Genomic DNA, 27,154 nt, shown 5'->3' with positions numbered 1-27,154 from the left:
CATCTTGATGAAATGCCAATGGTAATGCCATGTATAAACAATGGTCCCTAGACGGTTCATTTGAAGAAAGATGTGGCGGTCAGTCTGTTTTTCGAGCACAAGACTGACATCACTTTACCACAAATACATAACCAATTCCTCAGCTGACCTAGATTGTGTAAAATTAAATTATGTAAGCCAAATATGCTAATTTCTCAGCGTAACCCAAAAATAGCCTGCTTTACGAGACTCGCAACATCACGGCACAACTGTTTGTTACTCTGTGAGCTATTTTTGAACACTTTGGGAAAAAATAAAAGAAGCCGATAGACTTCTCTGAGCTTCTGTGAGTTGCTCTGGCTCCACATGGTCTTGACGGACTGAACACTGGGGCATTGAGGATTTGAGGGGGTAAGTCAAGGGTACCTGCTCCAACTCAGTGCTCTGGATGACATGGAATTCATTCAGAGCAAATGGTCTGCATACGCTCATGAAGACTACTTTCTCCACGGTTTAATCCCTATATTTAGCAAGACCTCTTTAAAGGACCACTACGGCAACCGAAGCTCAATCTGGCCTTCTTTCAGCTCCTACATAACTGCATACAGCATGAATGAATTCAGTGCAGATAGCTACCACCCCAAAGAATACAGTCAGCTCTGTGATGCATCATACTGTTCCGGTGGTCATAGCAACATGGTCTTAAACAGATACCGTATGAGGAACAGCACTCAGGACACACCACACACATTATCATTAGTTTTTTATTCAACCAAACAAATGGGATCTCCATTCATAGATGACTGCACTTCAGATACACACAGGGTGAAAGACGCAGCCACTGTGTTGTTTGTCAGACAGGAGTAACTGTGTTACTACATTGAAACATCAACTTGTAATTTTCTATAATAAACACAGACATTTAAAAAAAAACGTTTGAACTGAGGTTCATTTTTGAGAAAGTTGTATCCCTAGTGGATGAAATTAGCATGAGTTATCGGTCTCTGTGGTGTTCTCCTATCATTGAAGCACACCAAGCATGATGCATGTATGAAAAACCCTTTCAGTGCAGGCAAGAAATAAGCCATCTAGGTAGATTCAAATGAAGATCAAAAAGAAGGGATGAATGTTTAAAGTCTCAATTAAGTTAACTATGATGAGGAAATCCATGATTGAAAAGTAACAAAAATAGGTCAACAAATAACAAAATATGGAAGGGTGTGGGAGCTGGAGAGTGGGCGTTCACACCAGCTTTTTTCTGCTTGTAGGTTTTGGTCTGAAATTCTAAAAAGTGTCCAAGTAGCATAGCACTGAAAAGTCAAGTTATTAAGCTAAAGGATCAGCGTTTCCCCTTTGAACTTGCTTTCAGGTCAAAACCAAGACCACCGCCCCTCATCTCAAGAGGATAAACCTCCAAACAGAGTGAATTATAAAAAATAAATAAAAAAATAACTAAAAAAAAACCCAATGACAGCCTGTGTGAAGTAAACCATTCAATCATTCAACCAATTCAACCTTACAGAGGACAACTTTGAAAAAGAAAAAAAAGATCAGGAAGGGGTGAGAAACCGAGACATTGTCACGTAACCCAATTTCTCTGCTCCTCTGGCATTGGCTGTACCTTCCATCTCAGTTTCACGGGAAATCCCCCGACCTGAGAAGGAAGACACAAGGCAATGCTCAAACCACGTTTTTTCTTCAAACCGGGTCGTTTCAGTTTCTTGGCAAAATGATGGCAAGTTTTGCTCCCTACTCACAAACACTGCCACCCCCGAATCAATCAAAAACCTACACATTTAGGAAGGACCAACATCATGGACCCTGACAGACCTACAACAGATAGGCCGTTAGTAGAGAATCATCTTTTTATTAGTGGATTTGTCCATCCATCCATTCATTCCAATCAGCATTACCAAAAACCAGCAGAGGACAAAAAACATGAGTATTGAAGGAATTAAATGCAGTAACAAGGCTTTAAGCATCTGAGGAGAGAGAGCAAGAAAACGCATTGGGTTCCTAAGCAGAGCAGCAGGTGTCAGTGTGTTTATCTTTATGGTATGTGTGCATTCATGCAAGAAATGGGTGTGTTGTTCCAAAAAGTGCCAACTCTTTTGCTTTGGGGTAAAAGCTCAACGTGTGGTCTGAGACCTCCACTTCTTTAAGATGGTCTACTGAAGCGAAGCGTCATTCCACTCACGAGTAAAAACAACTCTAAATGTAGCATTTCTTTCAAGCAAATCAGGGTTCGCCTTCAGGGCCCCCCCCTCTTAGTGCTATTTCATTTTCTTCGGGGTAATGAATACAAAAAGGGGAAGAGTATACATGTCTGGTGGTAACGTTTGGTCAAACAGGTATGTGATGTGATGTGATGTTTTACACTCTGGGAGCCTACCTCCCACATCTCTGCCATGTATGAGTGACATTGATGACAAAACATGATTCAAATCTTCACAAGTCAACAGACCACGTGAGAAGTGGTGTGACTACGTGATATGTTGGTCATGGAATGGCACTGTCAATGAGTTGCTGCTGCTGCTGCTTCTAATGACCTGGCCCAGGAAATGATGTCACAGGAAGTGCACTGGAGCTGACTCACCAATGGCTGTGTAGGCGACTGACCTAACCACCAATGGAAAAGCAGCACAGCCAACACCGGAATTTTTTGATGAGTCACCCCTTGCAAGGACACAAACTCCGAAGCCCTGACATATCAACCAGTCTATCAGCGCATACATTCTTCACTCCCCCTCTCTCAAAAGCTCAAAAGACCAATATCACAAATGTTCCCTTCCTTTTCACATGCTGGAATATGATACAGTACTAGCTCCTATATTAGATCAACATCAAAGAGGAGAAAAAAAAGATTTATCAAATTTTTAGAAAATGTAATCATGACAAAAAAAAATACATTTAAAAAAAAAAAAACAAGTCACAGTACATTCACAAAAAAAGCAAAACCTTGCATTCTACAAGTAAGGCAGCATATTCTAGACTATATGCCAACAGGCATTCTCCCTGGACACCCCACTGGATCACATGCAGTTGAGGGCCTAACTGCCAGCCTTGGTACACAGAGGAATATCGGGGAGTACTCTACAGACTTTCCTGACCAAAAAAACAAACAAAAAACAAAACAAAGCAAAAGCAGAACATGTACAAATAGCCATAACAGAGAGCCTCATGGAATGAAATGGTTGAGTGTCGAGGTGAGACACGAAATCTCCAATTGGACGTTTTCGTCAAAAAGAAAAGGAAAAAGAAACCAAAAAAATGTAACGAGAGGAGCCAGATGTTTGTAAAGCTGACAAAACACACACATATATATATATTTATATATTTATTCATGTACTGTAAAACCTCCGGGAGACATCACTGTGACCCTCTCACTGTGCTAGAGACCTCCCACTCTGTGGTGACCGCATAGGAATCATGGCGTGTACCAATCAGCAGGTGAGATGGTGGGGGGTAGAGGAATGGTGGCCTACTCTGTAGTGTTCCCATAATTGATGGCTGATAAATACTGTTAGGAGCGCTGAGAGGCCGCCTAGAGGAGAGGTGTGACAGAGCAGAGGAAGGGAGAGACAGAAGAGGGTTTGGGGGTTGGGGGGGGTATCATAGGTTAGTGTCTGCAACGCAGTTGCGGAACAGTATAGGAAGATTCTCTCTTTTAGTAAAGCACAGTTTCTATTCTACTCGACATAAGTCATCTTTTGTCAACTTCATCGACATGATCCTCGTAATCCTTGTCTACGTGCAGTTCCTCCTCGTTTGCAGGTCAAGATCGCTTTCCATTTCTTCTTCTTATTCTTCTTAACAGTCGTTTTCTTTTTTTGCCATGATGCACTTCTTGCTGTTTTGTCATCTCTTCAGGGAAGATGGAGCAGGCGAACTGGATTCTGGAGGGGAGGTGGAGGGTAGGGTACGGATGGGATGGGATGAGTCTCAGGAAGGAGGGGGCTTCACGGGGCTGGGGGGCTAAGAGGAGAGGAGAGGGGGGCAAAGTCAAGGTGCGATACGGGATGGAGGGGGCTTAGGGATAGAGACTGAGGTGAAAGACTAGGCTCATCATTCCTTTCGCACTTTTCTGTTTCTGGGGGACCTTCTCAGAATATCCTCCTCTGGCTTCTGTTAAAAAGAGCAACAACAACCATCGGCTTACGTACACACAAGTTCCACAGGCTTTATCACTCTGGCATGCTTTCCTCCAACAGCCTCCATAACTACGTGGCCTGGGTAAATAGAGGTAACTTCCACAAAACTATCCGTCATGCTGCCTTCAGTGCCAGCGGACATTTCATCACAGGAAGAGGGGTGAACTGTTTGGGAACAAAGTGCCATTCTGGAACACTCCACGGGACTCATAACGCCAAGCTAACTAATGGCACTGTTTACGTTTCGAGCACCACGTCTGTGACCAGACCCCTGACAAATGTTAATATGGCGGGGGCAAAATGAGCACGGTCTACAGAAAGAGCCGAGGAGAGAAGCTGGACTTCACTTTGTGCTCGGTGGCCAAACCACTAAAGCTCAGTACACACGGGTAAACTAATCTAATCTAGATTTACCTCTACTCCACGTGGATTAAGAAGACTGTAGAGTGTGAACAAGAAGAAAGAGGAAAGTCACAGAAAATCTTATTTTTCAACGTTATTTTAGTTTTTATTTGGGCTACTATAAAATAGAATATTGCAGAACCAACACTCTAAAATGATCAGGTTAAAAGCTCCCTCACCTCGCCGGATTTGTCTGCTTCTTCCTCCTCCTCTCCATCTGGGGAGTCTTCATCATTCGCTCCCTCCTCTGCAGGACTGTCCTCTAAATCGCTCTTCTTGTCCGCTGGTGGGGGGAAAAAACAACATTTGTCAACACAATATTCAAAAGGCTTAAAGATGCAATTTCGCAGTTCTGGCAAATGGCTGCTGATATTTGAGCTCAACAGCCAATCAATTTACACCCGTGCTCCTGAAATTATGTATTGATTGGGTTGGAATAGTGCTTGGCTCAGTCTGACACACTTTGTTGCCCATTTACAGATTAGAATCAGACTACACCTTTAACACACATGAACCTAGAACTAAATACTGAGTCCCAATACACACACACATGAACCTAGAACTAAATACTGAGTCCCAATAGACACACACATTAACCTAGAACTAAATAATGAGTCCCAATACACACATGAACCTAGACCTAAATACTGAGTCCCAATACACACACACATGAACCTAGAACTAAATACTGAGTCCCAATACACACACACATGAACCTAGAACTAAATAATGAGTCCCAATACACAAGACCTTAAAGACAACCTTGTGATTGTTCTTGACTTTGTCTGGACCCCCACTGTTCTACTCGCATCCTGGTTGCTTTGACTACAAATCATCACGTGTGGGTTCTGTCTGCAGAAACATCCAAGTATGGCCTCGACCTTGAAGACGTGAGGCTCTGGAGGAGCGGTGGCTGCCCGTCTACTGACCTGTCTGTTCCTCCTGCTTTACGTCTTCCTCCTCCTCCTCTGCTTTCTCCTCTTCCTCTTCCTCGTCCTCCTCCGCTGCTTCAGGCTCATCCTTCACGTCAGGCTGGGGCTCATCGGTCTTCTTGTAGTCTGCAGCTGCCGGCTTCTTCTGCTCAAGAAAGCCATGGAGAACACGATGAAATATGCATACTGTTTTACAATACATATACAACACACACACAAACACAAACACACACACACACACACACACACACACAAACACACCCTAATGTGCTACCTCCATGGTGCAAGATATATGCACAAATTCACCAGTTGTTTTGTAATAAACACATCAAATCTTTCCTGTTCAGCATTTCCATGACGGCTACAGTACTGCAGGCAATCTCTGTGTCTGACTACAATTGGCCATTGCTCTCCTCTGGTAGTGCAGTCACTGTGGATTACAGAGGCACTCTCTGACATGAGGCAGTGCAGTCATTAGCTCTGACACAGACCTGGCCAAACAATATGATGAGGCAATGCTGCGGAGGCAGATAGGGCTTAAAATGAAGACCAGAGACATACTGATGACTTAACTGATGCTCTCCGAGATTCTGCGGTTTTGTTGGGCAGAGTACAAGTGCACACACAAACATATGCCATATAATAGCAACACACACACACAAACATACAATAGCAACACACACTCACACACAATAGCAATACACACACACAAACATACAATAGCCACACACACTTCCTCACCTTTCCGGTGCAGCAGAAGACGATGATCAGCACAAGAGGGAGAGCCACAGTGAGGACATAGACCACCCAGAGCCAGGGACGCTCCTCTGCGGCAGTCATCATCTGCTTCACCAGGCCAGGCTAACACACACACACACACACACACACAGAGAGTCAGTCTTAAACAAAACACACACTGATTGACATTTATTACAACACCTATATTTAGAATACCAAATAGAAAACATGCTTTTCCTTTTAATTCAACTGATTGGTGAACGAATCAGAGAGAGAACGTGAACAAGAGGATCAAAGACCACCTCTCAGCTCCTGAGAACACATGAGACACACTCACGCACGCTCATTTTGTTCCAGGTCTTTGTTTGGTTTTTGTAGTAAGCTTTAGCAAAGCAGGCTTACTGCTCTGCGAGCCTCAGAAGATAAAATGGAAAAGAAAGAAACACTAAATATCACGACTGGCACTTGACCTGCGCTCAACCACGTGGCTCAGCACTGCCCTCCGCTGCTCACGACTCACGCCAGAGTGTATGTGCGTGCGTGTGTGTGTGTGTATGTGTGTGTAAGTGTGCGGAGAGTTACGGGGGTGGAGATTTGCCCTTCCTTCTGGTAAAAGCAGGGAGCATACAGCATGTGGAGGAGAGCTTGAGAGTTCCAGCTCAGCTCAGAAAGCAGGGCATGCCAGAGTTCTCACACAGGTCTGGTGTGTGTGTGTGTGTGTGTGTGTGTGTGTGTGTGTGAGAGAGAGAGTTTGAGAGTGTTATAGGATCAGCAGCTGGGGACACTTACACACTCTCAGGCTTCATTGAGTCACGTGCCAATTAGACAAGCCACCCAACTCAAAGCCACCACACCACCCATCGTCCGCCCTACAGCATCTCCTTCGTAGTAAGAAGCCTAACTAATCGAGCAAGGAGTCCAGGACTTCTACTCTATGTTCAGTCTACCCTCCTTATAATCCTAACCAGTCTCTCAGAGTAATGGCGCACGATTCGCACAACATGTTTGTCTGATTAGGAGGGTGTGGTGGAGATCTATATCATGTAAGGGTGTACTTCTGTTGATAAATAACAGCTTCTTACTGCATCTATCTCCTTGGCATTAGTAATTTGTGACTATACAGGGAGTTCACAATCCAGTCCGTCTGCATTGCTGGGGGTGGTGTGTGTGTGTGTCTGTGTGTGTGTGTGTGTGTATGTGTGAGGAGTGAGAGAGAGAGGGAAAGTGCGGAGAGGGTTGTACTGTTGTGTGAGTAGAATAAGCCAATAAACTCAAAATGCTAAACATTTCAGGAATTCACCTTTGGGGAGGGAAAGAGAGGCAGTTGCACAGCGGGATTTGTTTTTCATAAAAGGCAGCCAAAAAATACCCAAGCTAATCCTCGGGTTAGGCTTACTCTCCCACTAAACCCACGCCCCCCTGCCCCCCCCCCCCCCAACCCGATGACTTTCCTGCTCACCACACACGGGCAACAGATCCATTCACGACCCGCTGCCGGGCCGGCTGGCGAACAACCACCCTCGCCTGAGGGGGCCCACATGACACACACTCTCATGTGTGTAACATGTCTGATTTGGGCTATGCTTTCCATTTCAGCTTTTTAATTAGGGCTTAAGAAAAAAAGCATTCTCCCCTTCCAGATTCGACTGCTTTCAGGGTGGGCAGGCCTTGTGCTTAAGAAGGCACAGCAGTACAAGAGATATATGTGTTCCAATGGCGATATGCTGTCTTTGACGTGCGAGTATTTGCCATAAATGGATACACAAGACAACATGCCTTTTACATGACCCTTTGAGCTTCACCCCACACAAAAACAAATGTAACTCTGTTTTCAGAAGACCACCAACCCAACTATAACACAGAACCTCAAACGCACATCACTTTGGCAGAACACTTGTTCCCCATGGCGACCTAGAACCCCATCTCTCCCTCACACCATCATTTTCCTCGTGTGTGTGTGTCCCCCCCCCCCCACCCCTTCCACTGTCGTCACGCAGATAAAAGACTCTCCTCAGGCCAAGCACTCAGCAGGACACGCCAGTGTAGTTTCCCATGCTGTGATCCCTCCATCTGTGGCCAGAGCATCGATGGGAGGGGGTGTCAGCGAGGCACTAGAGGAGACGCGTGTCTATGGCAGGGAGGGAGAGGAGACAAGCCCACGCCCTCCACTGGAACGCCGCTGGTTAGCTGGGCGGCGCTCGCTGTGGGAACTGATCCCTTCTGTGCGTGAAGGGAAACGGGAGCGCAGGCAGGGACGAGTTACCCTGGCGCTCATCATCCTCCAAAGAAGGGAGGGCAATGTAGGGAAGATTTAGTTTCGGTTCTGTCTCAAGCCAGAGCATGTTTTTGTTTTGTCTATTAACAGAAACTTAAATGCTGTTTTTGCTTTCATGACAGAGCTGAGTCCTTTAGACGGTTCATATTATTCAAGAATGAATGTAAGCAGGTAAGAGTCATTCACTCCCAACAGAGACATTAAAAAAAAATAAAAAATACATATAGAAAGAGATTATGACGTATAGAAAATACAAGAGAATGTCAGACAACTAAGACAACAGACAGAAACAGGGACAAAAAGCAAGATGACTAAATTGAGAAAAAATTGAAAAACAAGGAGAGACAAAGATAGGAAAAAGAAAACGACATTTCAGTACATTGCCCCGAATGATGCCGAGTGATCACCATGGTAGCATGCTAGGGAGTCCTCAAAAATGAAAGTGTATAATTTAATATCCCAAGTTGTTCCACTTTCTGGAAACATGCTCTAAAGTACATAAAGACGACCAGAGGGAGAGAGCGACAGAAGTAAAGAGAGATAGAAATAGACAAAAATAAGGACGAAAAACAAAGTAACTCACATCAGCGGCTCCCTCAGCTGCCTTCTTCAGGCCAAAGCCGTCATTGGCCCAACGCTCGGCAGTGTTGCGGTCGTTAGAGACAAAGAAGTTGTCGAAGAAGATGTCCGAGGACATGGACCAGAGTTCCAGACCCACAGCGCTGAACGTGGTCATGCGGAATGGGTGCAGGTCCTCGAAGTAGTCGGGGTTGGCGATCTTCCTGGGCTTCCAGACACCCTGTCAGAGACCACACACAGCAATGGGTTAGAACACTCAGGAAAGACATGTATGTTTGTTAAACTAGTGAGCTAACACGCTAACAGCCAACAGACCTGTCGACAACAGCAGAGTGAATGCAAGTTTGCTTGCTAGCAGGTGGATATTTTATTATATTATACTGTAAAAGATACTATTGGGGTTTCGCCCAAAAACACAAAACTATACAGTAAGTATTTTAGATGGCTAGTGTGAAAGTTTGACAAACATGTTTAAAAACTGATAAAAAAATAAATATATCTAAATATATCTGGAAGCAGAGTTCATAACACTTACTTGCCTGAAGGCATCATTTTAGAGGGATAGTTCGGTTTTTAAGACATGAATCTGTATGGCTTCCCCGTCACCAGTGTCATGCAATCATGCATCACTTACCCCCGACAGCGTCCTGTGAGCAGAGTTCTCGTCCAGTTTTGGTCAAACCGAAAGTAGTCCGGCAGGTTTGCTAGACCCAGCAAAATAAAAAGTTTCTCTTCCCAAAACATGTGTTGAAAAGAGTGATATATTTGCATCCCAAAAACATTGTAGTGGAAAAAGTCACACCTCGTTATCACTTGGCCCTATTTTCAATACGCTCGATAATGCAATCTCACAGCTAGAGTCTACCTGTTTGATTCTCGAAAGTTGATTCGCGAAAGTTTGATTCACCAAAATTGCCTGAGAGAAACGTCCATCACAGGAAAACGATGCTTTATGTCAATTTTATCAAATGTTGTCTCAGTTTTCATCGTTTTCCTGTGATGGACGTTTCTCTCAGGCAACTTTGGTGAATCATACTTTCGCGAATCAAACAGGTAGACTCTAGCTGTGAGATTGCATTATCGAGCGTATTGAAAATAGGGCCAAGTGATAACGAGGTGTGACTTTTTCCACTACAATGTTTTTGGGATGCAAATATATCACTCTTTTGAACACATAATGTTTTGGGAAGAGAAACTTTTTATTTTGCTGGGTCTAGCAAACCTGCCGGACTACTTTCGGTTTGACCAAAACTGGACGAGGACTCTGCTCACAGGACGCTGTTGGGGGTAAGTGATGCATGCACGGCTGGTGACGGGGAAGCCTTACAGATTCATGTCTTAAAAACCAAACTATCCCTTTAACTGACATGATCAAGGTACTAGTGTCCCTAACATTAGAGAACCACAGAAGAGTTCACACACACACACACACACACACACCTACGGAGGGATGTTTTACTAAGAAACCAGTTATGACATTTAGCTTATTTTGGGTCAGGTAACTGTTATCCACTGGATAATGCTTTGTTGGAGTTGCAAATACATCAGTCAGAGTTATATTTTGGCATCTTTTTTTTTTTGGACGAGACCAGGGAGGTGCGGTTACCTGGTAGTTGGGGTTGTCAACCATGGGAGCCTTCCACTTGCCCTTGTAGCTGGGGTTGTCGATCGTGGGCTTCTCCCACTTGCCGCAGCCAGGGGCGGCCTCGCAGGCGGGGTTAGGAACCTGAGGCGCCTCCCACTCACCATCCATATCCTCATCCCTGAGAGATAGAGAGAGGCAGAAAAAGAGGGAAGGAGGGAGGGGTAGAGGCAGAGAGAGAGAGAGAGAGAGAGAGAGAGAAAAAATGAAAGAAAGAGAAGAGAGATGGCCATATTTATAATGTGGAAAAACACAAGAGAGATTTTTTGCTAAATTAACACACGGCTTCACATCTCCCCTTCAAGCCCTTTCATCTTTTCCTCTCCCTTTCCCCCCCTCCTCCTCCCCCTCCCCGTCGGGTGCCGCTCCGGCGTGTGCTATTGTGCCTGGCTGGCAGGAGCGGACGCTCTAATTGAATTCCTCCTCGGATCTGGGACATCAAAGCACTCGGGCGCCCAGGGCAGGCTCCAATCAGAGAGGGCTCATCTGCAGGATCTGTCAAGACCTCCAGCGCCTCCGATAAATCTCCCCATCAGGGTCAGAGCTCAGGCAAACACACCACTAGCCACAACGGCCGCCTTGATGTGTTTACTAGAGGGACAGGATCGACGTTAATGGGTCGGTTAATCAGGTTAGCGCATCTTAAAGGGCAGCTAGCAGGCAGGGAAACCACTGTAGTATCTTCAACACCCTTAACCCTCATGTGGTCCCTGGCTTAAGGAAGATCGCAATGCGAAGTCTGTGGCAGAGGTGGTGTAGACACAAACTCTGAAATTCACCTCTGCATTTAACCCATCCAGAGAAGTGACACACACACACACAGTGAAGTGAGGTTACACACTAACCCGGAGCAGTGAGCTGCCATTGGCGGCGCCCGGGGAGCAGTAATCGGGGTTAGGTGCCTTGCTCAAGGGCACTTCAGCCGTGGATGTGGTCATGGGAGAGTAGTGGTCTACCACTTCCCCCGCCCACATTTTTCCTACAGGTCGGGGATCGAACCAGCCACCCTACGGTTTCCTGCCTGAAACCCTAACCAGTAGGCCACGGCTAGGGTTGGGCGATGTCTCCTTATTTGGCAGAAGACGATGTTTACATTGAAACATCGTGATGGACGATGATATCGTCTCGTCGGGGGGGGTGGGGGGGGGGTTGTAGCCTACTACTCAGTCCCATTTATTTTTTTTAAATGCCGTTACGTTTACCAATGTTGAACAGTGACTAGCGGTGAGGTTCGTGGCTGCGGTGAGGTTCATGGCTGCACCGACTCTTGCAGTGTCAGATTTACAATAAATGAACCCATTCAATTGGTAGCTTGCACATTGACAACTTGTTTTTCATATTTCATATCAGCATTCTTAACATACACATTGGTAAGGTTCATACTGTTGGCAGTTGCTAGCTTGTGATGAATTCGTTTTAATATCTGGATATTTGAACTCGTGAATATGAATTGTTTCATACGAAGTTGCACAGGCACCCTGAGGGTTTCTACCAGTCTCCATTATAATTGTAGGCTATAGTTAAGTCGAGGAGACTATAACATCAGCTAGATAACTAGCTGTCATTTCATGCAAATTGAACTCTTCCATTTAAATCGTTGAAGGTAACTTAGTGTCCTTAGCTAGCTAGTAAGCTAGCAGGTATTTAACCGTAACAACCAGGAAACAACTTCAGCTGGAGTTTAATTCCTCAAATCAGCTCACCAATAAAAGCAGTCTTTGGTTCAAGGTGATCACAACCACTTGTATGATGTTAAATGGCTTCACATAGATATGAAACAATCCTCAGATAAATGATGTGAAATCAACGGAGCAAGCTATTCTGATAACAATGTAATGTTAGCGAATGAGGGGTGAGAAGCTCCCCCTTGCTATATTTAGTCTCCGCTGTTCGTTCAAAGCCAAATATATCCTCGTGGTTCCAAATAGCAATTTGGCTTTGAATGTGAGAAGTCGATCGAGCTATCTTCTGTCCCTTCGTGTCTATTCTATTTTGTAGCCATTGCACTGAAGTTAATGCTTTCGCTAAGTTGAACGTCATATTTCTGTTGACAATAAGCAAGTTTCCCGACGCAGGAGCAGGCTTAGATAACGTGAATAACATGAAATGTTTGACGTGGGAAAAACGAAGAAAAGCTGTAACCTAGACATAATACCCTAATAATAATACATTGTATAAGAATAAGCCAATTAGGCATATTGTAGCAGTAGCCTATTTAATTTTCATGCCTGACTTTAATTCATATGGGGGGGCGTGGCATCACGATGGTTACCATCCATCGTGATGGCGGGTCAAAAATGACGATGGACGATGATATCGTCCATCGGCACAACCCTAGCCACGGCTGCCCCGTTATCTTTCAGGTGGTAGCTTCGGATAGCTACATAACCCAAGTATACACTAGTCACAGTTTTCAATGTCTTTTCCGTGACTTTGGGTTGGGTCCTGAATACAGGTTCATGAAAATACAAAACATAAATAACATGGCTAGCGCCATAACTGCTGTAATGTGGTCTCTGACGCCAGCCAAGCTCCTGTTCTAATTGAGCAGGAGAGGTGCGCTGAGGGGGTCGAGGTGAATATGGTTTGAGATCACGTACCAGTCCTCGGGTTTGACAGCATCGGGGTCACCGATGTACTCGGCCTCGTCATCCAGCCAGCCTTCGGGTTTCACAGCATCCTCGTCAGCGATCTTAGCGGGGGCATCCTCATCCCTGTGGAGGTGGGGTGGAGGAGGGGGTGAATGAAGGGATCGCACTCAAACACACAAGTTCACCTTTTTTTCCTTAGTCCATGTCATAATCTCTCTTCCTCAGTCAATTACTAATTATCACAGCAACTAACTCCGGATTTCCACTCACTCCCCAACTCATAAAGCACGCACACAACACCTTAGAGTCCACAGAGACACACACACACACACGCACACACACACGTACCAGTCCTCTGGCTTGACTGCGTCGGGGTCCTGAACCTTGGGCCTCTCGTCCCAGTCCTCGGGCTTGTGGTCATCGGGGTCCTCAACCTCTGCGGCGGGGTTGACTGCGGGGGTCACGTCAGTCAGGAGGCTGCCGCTGTTCACCACCGTCTGGTCGATCAGGATCTCATAGGTGTTGTCAGGGTTCAGTACTAGTAACGCACACAGACACAAACACACATAGACACACACACACAAAAAAAAGGTCAGATCTGTCAGAAACATACACTGAAACCATTCAAAAAAACAGATCTATTTAGCAATACTCAAGGAAAAAAATCGAATCACACATATTGCCATGAATATGCATCATTGACAATGGCTGTCCCTGCAGTCCAAAATGATTCACGAAATGCAAGTGTGTGAGTGTATTTCACGGTGCCTTTCCATACCCAGGGTGTAGAGGTGGGTCTTCTTGTCGGTGTAGTAGGAACGCAGGTCAGAGTCGGACTTCTTGGCGTGCTTCTCCTCAAACTCTCCGGTCTTGGGGTTCTTGTGTCTGAAGATGAAATGGAGTTTGTAGTCCTCGCCACACTTGTCAGGCCCAAACATGATGGTGTAGGGAGTCCTATCCGCAAACTCCTCCTGTGGATTGCAAAGAAAAGACGACATAATAGAAAGACTTCCTACGCGGATAACATTACCCACGATACATTGTAAAATATAAAGGACCACCTCACAGTAACCTTTTTGCTGCTTTTACTTATACGGGGAAATAGAAGTTCCATCAGTGTTTTGCAATCACCGCTTAGGTGATGTTTAGTTAACATATCTGCTACATAAATCCTCATTTTTCAAACACCACCTTTCTGTACTTTAAGGGCTGAATGCCTGGAGCTCCATATAAAGGACTCCATAGCTCCCTGGTCTCAGTGAGGTGCCAAAGCTCAGCTCAAGGGCTGACCTTGGAGGAAAGGAGCATTGGGTTTGACGACAAAAAACTAGCAATTCTTGGCTATATTTTTTGCCTTGGAGGGGCTCCATGACACCCCCCCCTCACATACCTTCTAACATGCCCTAATGATGCTATGTTCTTTATTTTAGTACTTTATTATCACTTTATAAAGGGGGTCTTATAGCAATACGTCGTCATGGCAGCTTACCCACTGTATTATCTTCTCTCATAATCATCAAACTAAAATAAACAGGACAAACATATATACCATTTTACACCACTCTTCTTACCAAGTTCAGATCTTCAGTCTGGGAGAGCAGTTTGATGTAGGCACCACCACAGTCAATGCCTGTTTGGAAGTTCACCTCATACCTGAGGAAAACCAAGACAACTACATCAGCACTTGACAATGCCTAAGCAGCATTCACCTGCATCAGAACATTCTGTGTATAGCTCAGGGGCATCATGGGGAAGAGTATGGAGTGTGTGACTCACTGGACGATGAGGGGCATGGTGTCAAAGTTGAAAGGTCGCAGCAGCCAGGCTGAAATGGCATGGTGTTTGGCGCGGGACTTCAGCACCAGACCTTTGTCTCCGGGGAGCTTGGTGTCCTTCATGTCCTCCACTTCCCATTCACCTGAGCATTACCAATGCACAAAGAAATACATTACCCATCATGCACTATGGAGCTGGCTTTAGCACCCCTATTAGTGTTGTGGTGAGGGTGACAGCCTTTATTTTAATGATGAGGAAATAAATGTAAATTATTTAAGGGGCCTGAGGTTTGCTCTACAACTTACCATCATACTTGGCAATTTCCTCATCAATTCCATCCTTCTTGGCCTTTGACGTAATCCATCTAGTGTACAAAAACATTTTAAAAGACGTCTTAATGAACGAATACATTTACAGTAAGTAGCAGTACACAAAGACTTAACTGATACACAAATGGTATTCCAAAAGCAAACCAACACACGCACCCTTCCAGTGTTCCTTTGTCAAATGACTCGGCAAAAAAGTGTTCTCCCATTGGTTCAGGAGCCTTGTAGGTCACCTAGAGGCAACGACAGTGGGGGGGGGGAAATCAAAGGTTAACTCCCATTTTCTTTCACCCTCTTTCTGATGCTTATTAGGTCATTTTGTGATTCAGTGGGCAAGCTACATTTAATGTAAGCGCCATCACCCTCCTTCAAGCGCTCACGAATAATCAGTGAAACGTGAATATCCCACACAGGTAACACTTTATCTAGAGACTTAGATCACATACTGAATAACCTGACCCCAGTGATAACTCAACTGGCTGTGTTTACATACCGGACTGAACACAGTGCACTCTGGTTAATCGGTCACTGGGCTAATTGGTGGTTGGCACAGCCCCGCCAGATTAAGGTAGTTTAAGGTGTCACAGATGAATGTAGACTAATCCTGCATCACATTTTTGCACCGGTGCTTGTGAGAAGAGCAAAGTGGGCCAATCCAGTGCCACAGTGTGTGATAAGCTACACCTACTGGGGGGGGGGGGGGGGGGGGGTCTCCATCTCATTGGACCTCTTTGCGGTCAATAATTACATAGGGAGTTGAGGCAGGGAGAAAAACAAAATGGCTGCTGCTAGTTCGGCTAGCTTGACAATCTCAGATCAATCTTCTTTAATTTAGTGGTGGAAAGTTATTTACAGCAAGTGGAGGGTATATATATTTTTTCAGACAGAGTTCTGCTCTACTATTCTACCAAGAGACTTTAAACGGGGCCTTAAACCGTGACATGAAGGTGCCGTTTACCCGTTACATTTACAACTAGCCCGACTCTATGACATTTTATCAGCAGTAAATTCACCAACCCTTAAAAACCAGTCATGAATTATCTCTGGTGCCATTTTTAATATTGCATAGTCGTCTTGTCAAATGATGCATTACGACGGGAAATGTTCTGCTCCGTCACAGGTACGCTACCTTTGGTATAGCGGGTTCGGCAGGGGCTTCATCGGTTGCCTCCGCCTCAGCCTCGAGTATGTCGTCTCCGATGTCCACCTCCCCGTCGTCCATGTCCATGACGTCAGCCTCGTCCTCCTCCTGGGCGCTCACGGACATCAGGTTCACGGTCCAGCTCAGAGTAATAAGCAGCAGACATAACCGCACCTTCAGATCCATTGTCTACATAGAGACAGACAGACAGACAGAGAGACAGACAGACAGAGTGGACAAAAAGAAAGACAGATAGAGAGAGATGTAGATATGGAGCGAGAGAGACAGACAGACAGAGAGACAGACACAGACAGACAGACAGACAGGGCATAGAAAAGTATGGTTAGTCTGGTATATTGAGGGCAGACATAAGGCAGGCATAATTGGAGAAACACATTTTGAAGTGAGGACGTGTAAAAAGGACCTATGGATGAACAAGAAGTGCAAGGTTAACAGCATGAAGCGCACACAGAGTGACTCGGATACAAACTGTTTCTGTAACCGTCCCCACAATCTGACCGAATGCAGCATTTACACCAGGGAGTAGAATCTTTCGCTGAAGTCTGGTTAGCCTAAATCACACAGCATCCATGCTGGCTAACACAAACACCCTCGCCAGGTTGCCTAGCGCTGGGACACCAGGTCACCATCCCCGGAGCCTCTTTGGCTGCCATCTCCACGGCAATGAGGACTGAGAAATCTGCAGTCTCAGCCTCTTTGCCCTAATGAGATTAAGACCAAAGAGATTACAAACTCACAGCGCACACACACACACTTCTGGCTCTGTATACCCACAAATACAGCAATTCAGTGCTTATAAGATGTATCCCAATTATTTCCCAGTTTACAGGCTTCTCTAAATGTGTGGCATCACACTCACATATAATCCTGCGGGGAAACTGCATTACTCTCCCATTCAACCCTCTGCTCGAGGTGACTTGAGGATTTAGAGATACAACATCCGTCCGAGAACAGCGAGTTGGCCATATGTACACCTACTCCAACACTGTGCTGAATAAACACTTCAGCCCAGGTGAAAACAAAACCTAATGTTTGCATACGGACCCTAATGTTTGCATACGGACCCCGATGATTACATACTGACCCTGATGTTTGCATACGGACCCTAATGTTTGCATACTGACCCTGATGATTACATACTGACCCTGATGTTTGCATACGGACCCTAATGTTTGCATACTGACCCTAATGTTTGCATACTGACCCTAATGTTTGCATACGGACCCTAATGTTTGCATACGGACCCTAATGTTTGCATACGGACCCTAATGTTTGCATACGGACCCTAATGTTTGCATACGGACCCTAATGTTTGCATACTGACCCTGATGATTACATATTTTGAACTGGACTGAAAAGATCTATGAGAGAACTGAAATAGTAGCGTGAATACACTTGGGAGCGTGTTTCGTCCACCCCAATAAATATCTTCCCTCACTATCACCATCCTCTAATAGGAATGAGCTCATCCACAAAGCCACCAGTACAGGAAAAGGTGTTGCTAGTCCAGGCCCGGCATGCTGCCATTCCGAACAGCCCGTAAGCGAAGGCCGCGTTTGATCCCGGCTGCGCTAGACGCCATATTTGTGCCGTCCCTGCTGGCTGGCGTAAAATCAAGCGTGGTTGTACTGTTGTGCAACACTTTCATGTCTCTAGGCCCCCCCTAGAGTCACTATTTGCTGCGTTTGCAGCCCCACACACACGGCTCCCCAATGAGCTTAAAACACACAGGATTAGCTAAAGCAAGCCAAGGGGCTCCCATGGCGTGACTGATAGCAACGCGTCGTCATGGCAGCTAACCCAAACAAAGTCTCTCGTTGACATCTAGGCCAAAAGACAACACAAACAAAAAGGGAAACGGCACCGGACACATTGATTCAGCGCTAGGCTACGCGGTATCTGTGTGGCATCACAGAGACAAGGTCGTCAGGTTGTGAGGTCTGTAGTGGAACACAGGGCCAAATCACATCCATGATTGGGCGGGTTGGGGGGCGCTCCTATGACCTTTTCCAAGGGCTGTGTGCGTGTGTGTGAGTAAGTCTCACTGTCCTGCCATGTTATTTGCATGACCAAAGCTTTCTAGGAAGTGTGCCTGCTCACCCACACCACACCAAATAAAATAAATACATTTTTAAAAACCTGAAAACAGGCTGCTACTATAAAATACAAACAGAAAAAAATTATCTTATCTTAATTGGCCAGGTGATTAAACCCAGTGTGTGGTACTGCTGAATCCTTAAGCTAAATACAGTTGGTGTGATACTGGGAGTTTGTACAGGGGAAGCTTAGATCCTAGAGGCACTGCACAGTAAAGGGGTGGGGGAGCAGTCGGATAATATTAAGGAGGGGGAGGGGGTGTACACTTGTCCATGCCTGAAAGCACCATCTGTTTATCAAAGAAAACTGAAGGAGGACACTCAGACACCTGGCCATTCTCACATAGGCAGCCGAGAGCAGTGTCCACATACACATAATCACCTCGGGTTGGCTGTGTGTGCTTGTGTGTGAAAACAATTGATTGAATGATTAGGTCAGATTCAGCCAGTCATCCCTTTGTTTTTGTACTGCAGTGGGCTTGCTGCTGCTCACAATATTAAGACAGAAATCATCTGGCTAAGATAGTAAACGTATAAAGGAAGAATGGAAACTACCTTGCCAATACCTACATGTTCTATGAATGAACACACACACACACACACACACACACACACACACACACACACCTTATACCAACACAGACCAAGACACGCATTTAATCCTGCTTAGCCTCACACAGTCTGACGCTCCTGCAGTTAAATAACCACAAAGGACACACAGCCATGAGTGACTGACTTCAAGCTGACACTCAAAGGTGCCTTATGAGACACAGCAGAACATATTTGGGTCACAAAGATTGCAAACACTTAGGAGTATTTAGAGATGCTTCATTCACACCAGGGACAGGGTGGGGGGATGTGTGTGTAAAAGTGTATGGGGGGCATTTCTGATTAAGCCCAGCTGTCCAGTGTAGCAAGATGGACCTTTGGGTTATGAGAGCCGCAGCACAGGGCACTCCCTGGGCAGAGGAAAAACAGTCTGGTTTGGTCCATCTAGGCCTAGAAGACGCCAGCTGGTGCTGCTGCTCGTCCAGCCTGGATCGTACACAATGACAGGCTGTTTACACAGCAACATTCGGTAAGCCAACGTGCAGGGGGAAGCGCCCGTATTGGGAGTCGCCCGGCACAAACGGCTTTGGGCTGCTGGTGAAACCGGCTGCCTGCCTGAGTGAGTCTACATGAAGAGTGCGTTTGTTTTGGTGGGTGGGGGAAACGGAAGGGGGTGGGGGGGGTTCGTAACTAGCCTGGGAGGAATCTTTGGATCTGAAAACAGAATGTATGGATGGGGGGAGGGGAGAGATGTGGAGAGAGCCAGTGATGAGAGAGAGAGAGAGGGTAAATGCGGTGGGGGGTATTTGGGTGTAACCGGCAACCCCCAGGCAAGACTGCAAACAGGAGTGGGCTGTCAGTACGCTCCAACCCCCGATCTAAGCCCACACACCGCCCCCCCTCCTGACCCTGTTCACTGCAGGCAACCGATCAGCCTAATCTACTGAACAACCGGAGGAGACAAAGCCAGTCAGCGCCCTTTCACTTGCTCAGTCCAACCACAAACACGCCATAAATTCTTCAGTTGAAGATCAGGCTCACAGTGTCCTTCCTTTAAATGTAACTCCTTGTGCTGAAACCACAGCGTCACAAGCGCAGTGTGTCTTGCTTCTTGCCCACGAGTAAGGCGTTGAGTTGAGACCCACATTAAGACAAATGAGGGGGGGCAGTAAAACTCCCTGCTTTCAAACACATAAAACAGCTTTCCAACTACTCTCCGCAAAACTCCAATCAGTTGCACTGCTTTCGGGTGACATTCACCCACAATAAGGAGAGAATGAGAGTGAAAAGAAGAGAAAAATCTGGAGACAAGTCAGGTGATTTTGTCGTGTCCCTAGGCCTTACCCCCCCTTGAGCTGTTACTCCCATCTTGCCATACAACCCCCCTGAGATACACTGGATGACACGCTGGAGAGCCCTTCATGCTAAGGGCCTGCGAGACAACAGGCACTGGAGTGAACATCATCTGGACTGTTCCGTTTATAGCTCCATGTCAGTATAATAGAGATAAGACGCTACTTCACTGAAATACTGCCCTAGTTTGAATGGCCAACTGTTTTATGGCACCTTAATCAAGAATAGAAATTAAGTGTCTAAGGGGGAAAAGGGTTTTAAAAAATTGCCGCAAAACTATATCAACCATATCACAAGGACCTGCTGGGACTTGCTGGACGGCAAAGGAGGAAGCAGTGGTTTTTATACAACCCTCCTATCCATGTGGGACCGAGGCTGACTTCCTGTTGTTTCTATCTTCTATCCCCCAACACCATCCAATATCTAACCACATGCAGCAGGCTGATAGTTAAACAACAGAAGACACTGGTAATAATTAAGAGAAAACTTTAAACCATAGGCGAAACAGCCACACCACAAAGCACTATCTAACGCCTTTTAGTCAATACCGTCCCATTCATTTGGTAGAGGAAAAATGACCACATTGCATACTCGTGTGAAGTAAAATAACGTCCCTTCCAATTACATAAATGTCAATGTAGCCTATGTGTATAACTTTCTCATCGCAAATAGAATTACTAACACTTTCCGTGAAATGCTTGGCCAATAGCTATCGCCTCTTAATTCAGTTTGAAACTGAGAGACGGAAGTGGTAAAAACAGGTCTGTCATCTAGTTAGACTAGATCCGATTAGGCCCCATACTTTATTTCACTCGTGGTATCCGTGTCAGTTCACTAATCAATACAACTTCATACACTACAACGACGAAATTGAGCTTGTTCACTATATGATAATTTAACTACTAATTTATAACACTTTTTGACAGTGTTTCTAGCAGAGGTGACGTTGGATTTATCGCCTTAACACTGCAGTATTTTTTATGTAAAATTAGCCCTATACGAAGGCAACAGCAGCTTAAAAGTGAAACAAAATTATTTGTACTGCCCAGCAGCTCAGTAACGTTGGTGAAACTGCTCAGATAAACCCCGTGCGGCTAGTCAACTAGCACTTTTGGTTTTGAAACTCATTTACAGAAAATACCGGTAATGTGTTTAAGATGACCATGAATGAAAAGCATAACTTCATACTATTACTACAACACATAACATTAAATTGGGAAGTTGTACACAAACGCAAAATAAAGACCTATGCATTTATATATAGAGTGGAGTTCGTATTTTAAAAAGCATTTCCAAGCAAATGAAGGCTGCCCTCCCCCAATATTAGGTAATACTCGTCTCATCAACGTTTCACAGTCCAAGCTCAACTCATAATAAATAATACAACTCTTCCTTAAGTGTGAAACACTAGGGGTGGAAATAAGTCATTTAGAAGCGGTTATCTTGCTGCAGTAACAGTTGATCACTTTTGACACCACCTGTACCAACTAGCTTAGCTAGCCTAATTAGCGAACAGAATGGCCTTATGGCTAACGTTAGCTAGTCATGCTAAGGCCACGCAGATGACAGAAGTATCTACATACGTGCTTAACTTGAACACAGACAATTGTTGCGATACACTAACAAACACATGCACACTATACATGTTCTAAAACTACTAACATAGAACCGTTTGAGGAGAAATAAGTGCAATTCGGTTGCAATTAACAACTCACCCCTGCTCTCTGATGTAGCTAACCGCCTGGAACTACTGCGGGATCACGTGTGACTTTGGAGGGTGAATCCTACAAGCGTGGTTCCACCTCTCCCTCACATGATAGGATTTCGCTCCACACACGTCCACGCCCACTTACAATTGTCAGACTTACATTGTTTAAAATATACGTCCGTCAAAAGACGGTAGATCACGCCTCTAACCTGAACCTCGTGGACAGCGATAATTGGTCAGCAGGCAAGAGGAAATAAAGCACCATTGGTCGATTCCTTGAGTCTACCACAGCTTGGGTAAGCAAAGAGAAAGTAAGGGGGGCGGGCTTTGAAACTGGATAGCGTTCTTGCTCTTAGCAGGTGTAATATAATTGTTAATTCAGGAATTACGAGTTTCGCCAGGATCATATCGATAGTTAGGATTGCACTCAATTGTAAAGACAAAGTTGTTGTATTAGTAAGCAAGTCTATATTGTTAAACTGAAAGTGGGCGAGTAGGCTAACCTCCCAACTCATTACACTATCAGCCTAAATTCTGCAATCTACAGGATCAGTCCCCATTCTTGGCTTTTATGAGATGCGCACAAAACAAGAATCACAGTTTGTATTTCAAATGATTAAATTTTGGCTTTATTACAATTCACAGATTGGATAGAAGATAACATCATTAAATATAGTTTATCTAAATGTTACAAAATACAACACAATGCATTCCAGTGCATTTTACAATCTTACAAGAAAGAAAAACAAGATAAAAGAAAAGGTCTCTGCCGGAACAGGAAAGAGATGCTAAGTGTACATTAATTGGCCAGCCTTATCACCCTTGTTCTTTGCAGTGATGGACCTGCTATACCACACAACCCTTGCATTTTGGCCATCAGTTTGGCATAAGGCTCCTGCAAGCAGCAAACATTTACACAGCCAAACGCATAACAGTCAAACACAGGGTCTGTTTTGTCCTCGTTGGAGTACAGATGTTATTCTATAAACCAGCCACTAGCTAAACTCCCATTTATACCTTAACTCTCTATGGACAACCTAAACATTAAATGAAACTGCATTGAAAATGCCTTATTTTGGTTAGAGTCACCTTAATATTTCTGTGGATATGCTATCCAGCACAATATTGCCATGGCAATAAACCAGTTATGAGTGATTACCCCACGGAAAGTGCAGCTTGTGTGAGTGTCCTCTGTGGCATTTTAGACAGAAAGAAAAGTGATATACAAGCATTGGTTAACAATGCTACATTCAACACATATGAGTGTGTTAGCCTAATTAAATGTTCCATGATGACATTAGAGTGATAAATGGAAATGCTCGAATTAAGCTGCAGTGATGAGAGCAACAGCAGTCGTTCAGAAGTTATTTCCTTCATGTACCTTTATCTCTTTTTGGTAGTCCCATAAAATGCCTCAGCAGCTCATCAGAGGTCTGGCTTACCTGGGTGGATTGTAATGCGGGTGTGCCAGCTAAACCTGATCTTCCTCAATCCAATCTGTACTCTCCCCCACCCCTGTCAAGGTTTATCTTTAGATTTAGACTTAAACACACATTCATTCTGTAATCAGAAGCGGGTGCATTTTAGTTATTATTGTTGTTGGGGTTGTCAGTGTGGTTTTATGTGTGGATCTGAGAGAGAGAGTCATTTTGAAGAGAAACACAAGTGTGCTTGCCAAAGTGGTGATTTAAACCTCAGATGAGCAGGACCCTGCACTGGGTGTGGCCGCTGCGTCTCACCAGCTGATATGTCTGTCTCTGGCCCACCATGGGTGTCGAACAGGGGACTGCAAAGAGAGGCATCGGAGGCTTTTTCCCCCAGACCATCCATCCTTCCTTTCTGTTCTGTTTCATATTGCATCTCACTGCGCTGCTGGGGTCTATAACTTCATCTCATGCCAGCTGACCCCGACTGCAGTTAGCTTCAAGTCACATTAAGGCAAATTGCAAGCAAAGAGAGAGAGAGAGAGAGAGAGAGAAAGGAAAAGAATGATTGCACAGATGGCCTTGCTAATGTAATCTTCTATCCATGATCTATGGCTCAAAAGATCTAGTTTATGTTTGTATATAAAGTCAGAAGGGCAGAAAAGGAAGAAGAATGTTTTTTTTTTCTTAAATAATTAAATAGGTTTTAAGACACTTTTTCGAATCACTTGCTTTACCTAGGCTCTCAGAATTGACTTTGGGACACTCATTAGAGCTATATACACACATACAAACACAGATTTAGAAAGATCAAATGCATGTGTGTACTTCAAAAATGTATAGTCATGAAAACATATTATAACTAATTCATATTAGATGGTAGGCAAGAGTATAACTGTTGCTTAGAGGAGGAAAAAAATCAGAAAATGATCTACAAGGCAATTTTTAATTTAGCAAATTAAAGATTACTTAAGTTGGAAAAATCAAAAGCAAAGTCTTCCTTTCTGAAAGCAGCACTTTTAAATGTCATAAATTCGTCAAAGGGGCGAGACAATCCAGCAAGCCCATTGACATTAACCAGTGTAATTACAATTACAGAAACATGAGCGTATATACACATAAATACAGTTTATAAAATACAGCGTCATCTGTCCTTCCCGTAGTCACGGTCGCTGTCATTTGTCCAGGCAAATTCTCCCTTGCACTGTTGTGGGATGGCTGACCGTGGCCTCTCTGACTCGAACCTGCTGTACCAGCTTAACGCCAGCAGGTGGCGGCATTCAACCATGTTAAATCACCACTGGGCCAAAGACTGGGAAGAGCAGCTGGAAAAGGCCTCTCCTCCTTTTGCCCAAAGGCTGAATGGATTTGTGAGGTATTGCTGTGAGTTTGCTCATTCTGCTTTCTTGATGAATATCTGAAATGAAAGAGTTCAACATCTGTCCCACAGTGCTTTGGAAAAGATCATTGCAATCAAAACCCAATTGATCAAAAGAGGTCATAATCTACATTATATTATATTATAGCTTATATTGCATGCTGAATATTTGTTCACACCTGAACTTTGACAATAAGATGAGATGATCCCAATTAGCTAGCTGCAGCATACTGACTTAACTTAATAAAAACAAGCAGGTTTCATGAAACAGAAATAGAATAGAAATAAATAGTAGGATAGAGTAGTTAAGTACACCAATTGTAAGTAATTAGGAAACATTATCTGTCTACCCTGCCCAGATCTAAGATACTATAACTGGTTTTGAATAGGTGGTCAGGTATGTGACATTCCCACCCTGGAGGCACGAAACACTCCTGTGGAGAATGGGATTGTGGGAAATGACCCGGCCTACCTCACTAAGGATGACCCAGACAGGTGAGTCTGTCAGTATTGAGAGCCTTAAGGCCTCCAGAGGACCAAAGGAAGGATCCACCTCTCCCTCTGCAATCCCATTCTGGAACTTTCCTGAGAGAGAGAGAGAGAGAGGGAGAGAGGGAGGGGGAGAGAGAGAGAGAGAGAGAGAGGGAGAGAGGGAGGGGGAGAGAGAGAGACAGAGAGAGAGAGGGAGAGAGGGAGGGGGGGGAGAGAGAGAGAGGGAGAGAGAGAGGGGGAGAGAAAGAGAGAGAGAGAGGGAAGAGAGAGAGGGGGAGAGAGAGAGCGAGAGAGAGAGGGGGGGAGAGAGCGACAGAGGGAGGGGACAGAGAGAAAGAAAGGGGGAGAGAGAGAGAGAGAGAGAGAGAGAGAGAGAGAGAGAGAGAGACTCTCCTGAGACAGAACAAATCAAACATTGCAAACTATTTTATGAGAACTGATATCACATCGAGGCGAACAGGCAAAATAAAATTACAAAACGAAATAGCAAGAGCTCTTCTAATAAATTCCATCTACTCTGAATTTAAATGAGTGTCTCTGAACGAGGTAGTCCTCCATGCCAAAGCTCTCAGGATCAGCTGTCATATTAATTGATGATTTTATTTTTTTCTCTTCGCAAAGCAAACCACTGTTGGCCTATTATCGATCCCACCCCCCCAAGACAATTTCACGAATGAGATGGAGTGCTTATTGTAATTTATGATGTGAGAGCTAAGTCTCTTAAGCCACAGGCTTTGCATTCGTAGGGCATTCGTTCGTCCGTTTCGTTCGTTCGTTCTTTCCTGGCAGGCTGCCCTTCCTGCAGTGGCCCACGTGTGCCAGGCCAGGAGATCGCCCCTCCGGTTCACTTGAGAAGACATTAACAGTCCAGAGGGTGTTCTGCTCCGGCCTGATCCGTGTCCAAGTGCCTCAGCAAAATAATACATCACACTTTAGGTGGATTGGGCAGCACCCCCCCCCCCCCTCCCTTAAGGGCTGGAGACATTTTGTTTGGTGAGCAAATTTATGACTCCTGGTTTACATAAGTCATGGAGCTCTTCTACCCTGTCCAATTTACATGCCATTTCCTCCTCTCCTTTCCTTTTGGCAGTGCGGGGCGGCGTTTCTAAAAAGTCCTGAGCGAGCGAGTGAGCGAGAGACAGAGCAATAGAGAGAGATTTGTGGCCAAATAATTGCAGCTGTTTTGAATTCTCTCGAGCCAGCTGAACATCAGGTTAGCTGTGGTAACACGTCTTACGTCACAGTGCCGAAAGGATATCTCGGCTTTGATAGACCTCGCTAATCGAGTGAGATGGATTTGCGTCAGTGGTGGACCGGTTTTGGCAAAATAAACTGGTTTCATGAGGGAGAAGGTTTTCATAAGGGACAAGCAGTGGATGCCTGAGCAGTATAATAGAGACATGAGGACAATGGTAGGGTCCCAGGGCAGGCTGGGTAAACTGGGCAGGACAGTGGGTCCAAAATGGTGGAAATGGGTGTGATTGATAGGTAAACAAAGACACGCCGACACAAATGTAGAGCTCACCTATCCGGATGAAGCCGTCCTCAGTGCGATGGTACTTCGGTGTTTTTTCCCTGCCTTCCTTCAAGGCTTCCTTCTC

At 45.0% G+C, this 27,154-nt stretch overlaps 2 protein-coding genes across 4 annotated transcripts in view; both read right to left on the bottom strand.

Annotated features, from left to right (window-relative positions):
- Positions 1-729: 729 nt before the first annotated feature.
- Positions 730-22,307, bottom strand: canx (calnexin). 2 transcript variants are annotated; one of them, XM_080840052.1, is made up of 15 exons: positions 22,267-22,307; positions 16,521-16,721; positions 15,551-15,624; positions 15,371-15,429; positions 15,066-15,207; positions 14,861-14,942; positions 14,068-14,260; positions 13,638-13,827; positions 13,299-13,412; positions 10,663-10,819; positions 9,061-9,276; positions 6,206-6,325; positions 5,462-5,609; positions 4,712-4,815; positions 730-4,104 (listed from the first exon to the last, which is right to left on the bottom strand). In XM_080840052.1, the coding sequence occupies exons 2-15, from the start codon at positions 16,716-16,718 to the stop codon at positions 4,045-4,047; spliced, it is 1,857 nt and encodes a 618-aa protein (XP_080696178.1). In that variant the 5' UTR covers positions 16,719-16,721; positions 22,267-22,307; the 3' UTR covers positions 730-4,044. The 2 variants fall into 2 exon arrangements, with proteins under 2 accessions (XP_080696178.1, XP_080696179.1); XM_080840053.1 differs by having other exon boundaries at positions 730-3,954.
- Positions 22,308-24,610: 2,303 nt separating this feature from the next.
- The window catches only part of mgat4b (alpha-1,3-mannosyl-glycoprotein 4-beta-N-acetylglucosaminyltransferase B), a 112,214-nt gene continuing 109,670 nt past the window's right edge, over positions 24,611-27,154 (bottom strand). For both annotated transcript variants that reach the window (XM_080841342.1, XM_080841343.1), the window contains 3 exons: positions 27,079-27,154; positions 25,534-25,646; positions 24,611-25,100 (listed from right to left, as the gene is read on the bottom strand). The exon at positions 27,079-27,154 is cut by the window's right edge and continues 12 nt beyond it. In XM_080841342.1, coding sequence (XP_080697468.1) covers positions 25,077-25,100; positions 25,534-25,646; positions 27,079-27,154 — 213 coding nt within the window. In that variant the 3' untranslated portion in view covers positions 24,611-25,076. The remainder of the gene's footprint in view (positions 25,101-25,533; positions 25,647-27,078) is intronic.

Source organism: Sprattus sprattus (genome assembly GCF_963457725.1).
Source record: "Sprattus sprattus genome assembly, chromosome: 6".
Taxonomy (NCBI): domain Eukaryota; kingdom Metazoa; phylum Chordata; class Actinopteri; order Clupeiformes; family Clupeidae; genus Sprattus; species Sprattus sprattus.
Note: the sequence above shows the minus strand (reverse complement) of the source record. Positions and strands in the feature narration are given on the sequence as shown.

Excerpts from the sequence above, each read along its gene's own strand:
- canx (XM_080840052.1), bottom strand. The coding sequence starts at position 16,718 with ATGGATCTGAAGGTGCGGTTATGTCTGCTGCTTATTACTCTGAGCTGG. Across the intron at positions 5,610-6,205 it reads TCTTCTGCTGCACCGGAAAG|AAGAAGCCGGCAGCTGCAGA; the intron begins GTGAGGAAGTGT and ends TTTCTTGAGCAG. Across the intron at positions 4,105-4,711 it reads AAGCAGACAAATCCGGCGAG|AAGCCAGAGGAGGATATTCT; the intron begins GTGAGGGAGCTT and ends TCTTTTTAACAG.